The sequence below is a fragment of the Cercospora kikuchii genome (genome assembly GCF_019650295.1).
Source record: "Cercospora kikuchii DNA, contig_00009, whole genome shotgun sequence".
Classification (NCBI taxonomy): domain Eukaryota; kingdom Fungi; phylum Ascomycota; class Dothideomycetes; order Mycosphaerellales; family Mycosphaerellaceae; genus Cercospora; species Cercospora kikuchii.
In genome coordinates, this window is record NW_025408590.1 from 2,035,210 (window position 1) to 2,036,547 (window position 1,338).

Consider the following 1,338-nt stretch of genomic DNA (forward strand, 5'->3'; position numbering starts at 1 on the left):
GTCCTTGACAGCTTCCTCGGTGACGCCGCCTTCTCCTGATGCTTGCCCTCAACGACACAGTCAGACTTCTTGGTGGTCTTGGCCTTCTTGCTCTTGGACCAGCCGACTCGTCCTTCTTGTCGTTCTCCTTCTTGGTCGACTTGCGCTTGGTCGTCTTCTTGGCTGGAGTTGGAGCAGCGGTTGGCAGAGTGCCGTGGGAGTCTTCAGACGCCTTCTTCATCTTTGCGAACTTCTGACTACGCATAAAGTCAGTATGTGATAAAGCAATAGTCAGAATAGCACAGATCAAGAACGTACCGAAGAGCGTTGGCGGCATAGTCCTCGATGCCGCCTACTGGCCCTCAGAGACACCATCTTGGTAGTAGCGATCGCGCCAGAGAAGTCAGCTGCTGAGGCAGACTTCTTGGTCGTCTTTGCCTTCTTGATCTTCGGGGCAGCAGAATCCTCCTCGCCATCCTCCTTGTCCTCCGCAGCCTTGTTGGCCGACTTGCGCTTGGTCGTCTTCTTAGCCGGAGTCGGAGCGGAACTGGCAGCGGCACCGAAGTCACCATACTGGTCTGTGGCGTTCTTCTTGAGTTTCGCGAACTTCTGGCTATGCGCGAAGTCAGTATGCGATGAAGTAATTATCAGAGTGGCACAGATTGAGAACTTACCGGAGAGCGTCTCCGATGTAGTCCTCAGTGCCCGACTAGGCGTTGAGCATATTGGCGACTTGCTCCCAGTTTGGGGAGACTGGGTTGGCCGAAATGATGGCGAGGAGCAGTTGGCGCTCCTTGGCGTCATCCCAGTTGACGGGCATGTTGACGTAGTGTGTGGGTATTGTTGTAGGTGGATGAGGTTGTGTTGGAGTGGTGTTGTGGTGGAAGGAGGCGCGTTGAGCATGTTGGCGACCTGATCCCAGTCCTGGGTTGGCGGTGATGATGGCCAGAAGCAACACTGGTGTGGTGGATGATGAGCAGCAAGCCCATACACAACGCCAAACGCCAACGGTGAAGATGTCGACTTCAGACGGCAGCAAGGCAACGAAGTTCCTTTGCTGCCAGTTCACATCGAAGTTGCGCTGCTGCGAGACCAGGCCACGGTTGCGCTGTTGCCAGTTCACCGTGACCTTGCGCCAGCAGCAGCGCGTCGTTAAGCTCCCCATCGTCACAGTACATCGTACGCCCACCGAGGAACAGCCGAGTCGTCGGGCAAAATGAACATGAGGACGCCAGGTGAAATGTGACAGTAGCTTGTCCGACCAGAATGTGGCAAGGCCCAGGTTGCCTTCATGCGGAGTTCGGGTTGGCACACCAGCACGAATCGTCTATGAAGGAGATCTGTGGCAATCCGTCTGTG

The 1,338-nt window shown here is 55.6% G+C and overlaps 1 protein-coding gene across 1 annotated transcript; it reads right to left on the bottom strand.

The window, feature by feature from the left end:
• Positions 1-203: 203 nt before the first annotated feature.
• Positions 204-799, bottom strand: CKM354_001290200 (uncharacterized protein; the record flags this gene model as incomplete). The annotated part of the gene is made up of 4 exons (XM_044808437.1): positions 204-236; positions 298-592; positions 654-688; positions 734-799. 4 exons carry the CDS (start codon positions 797-799, stop codon positions 204-206), a joined length of 429 nt encoding a protein of 142 aa, XP_044664372.1.
• Between the last annotated feature and the right edge of the window lie 539 nt (positions 800-1,338).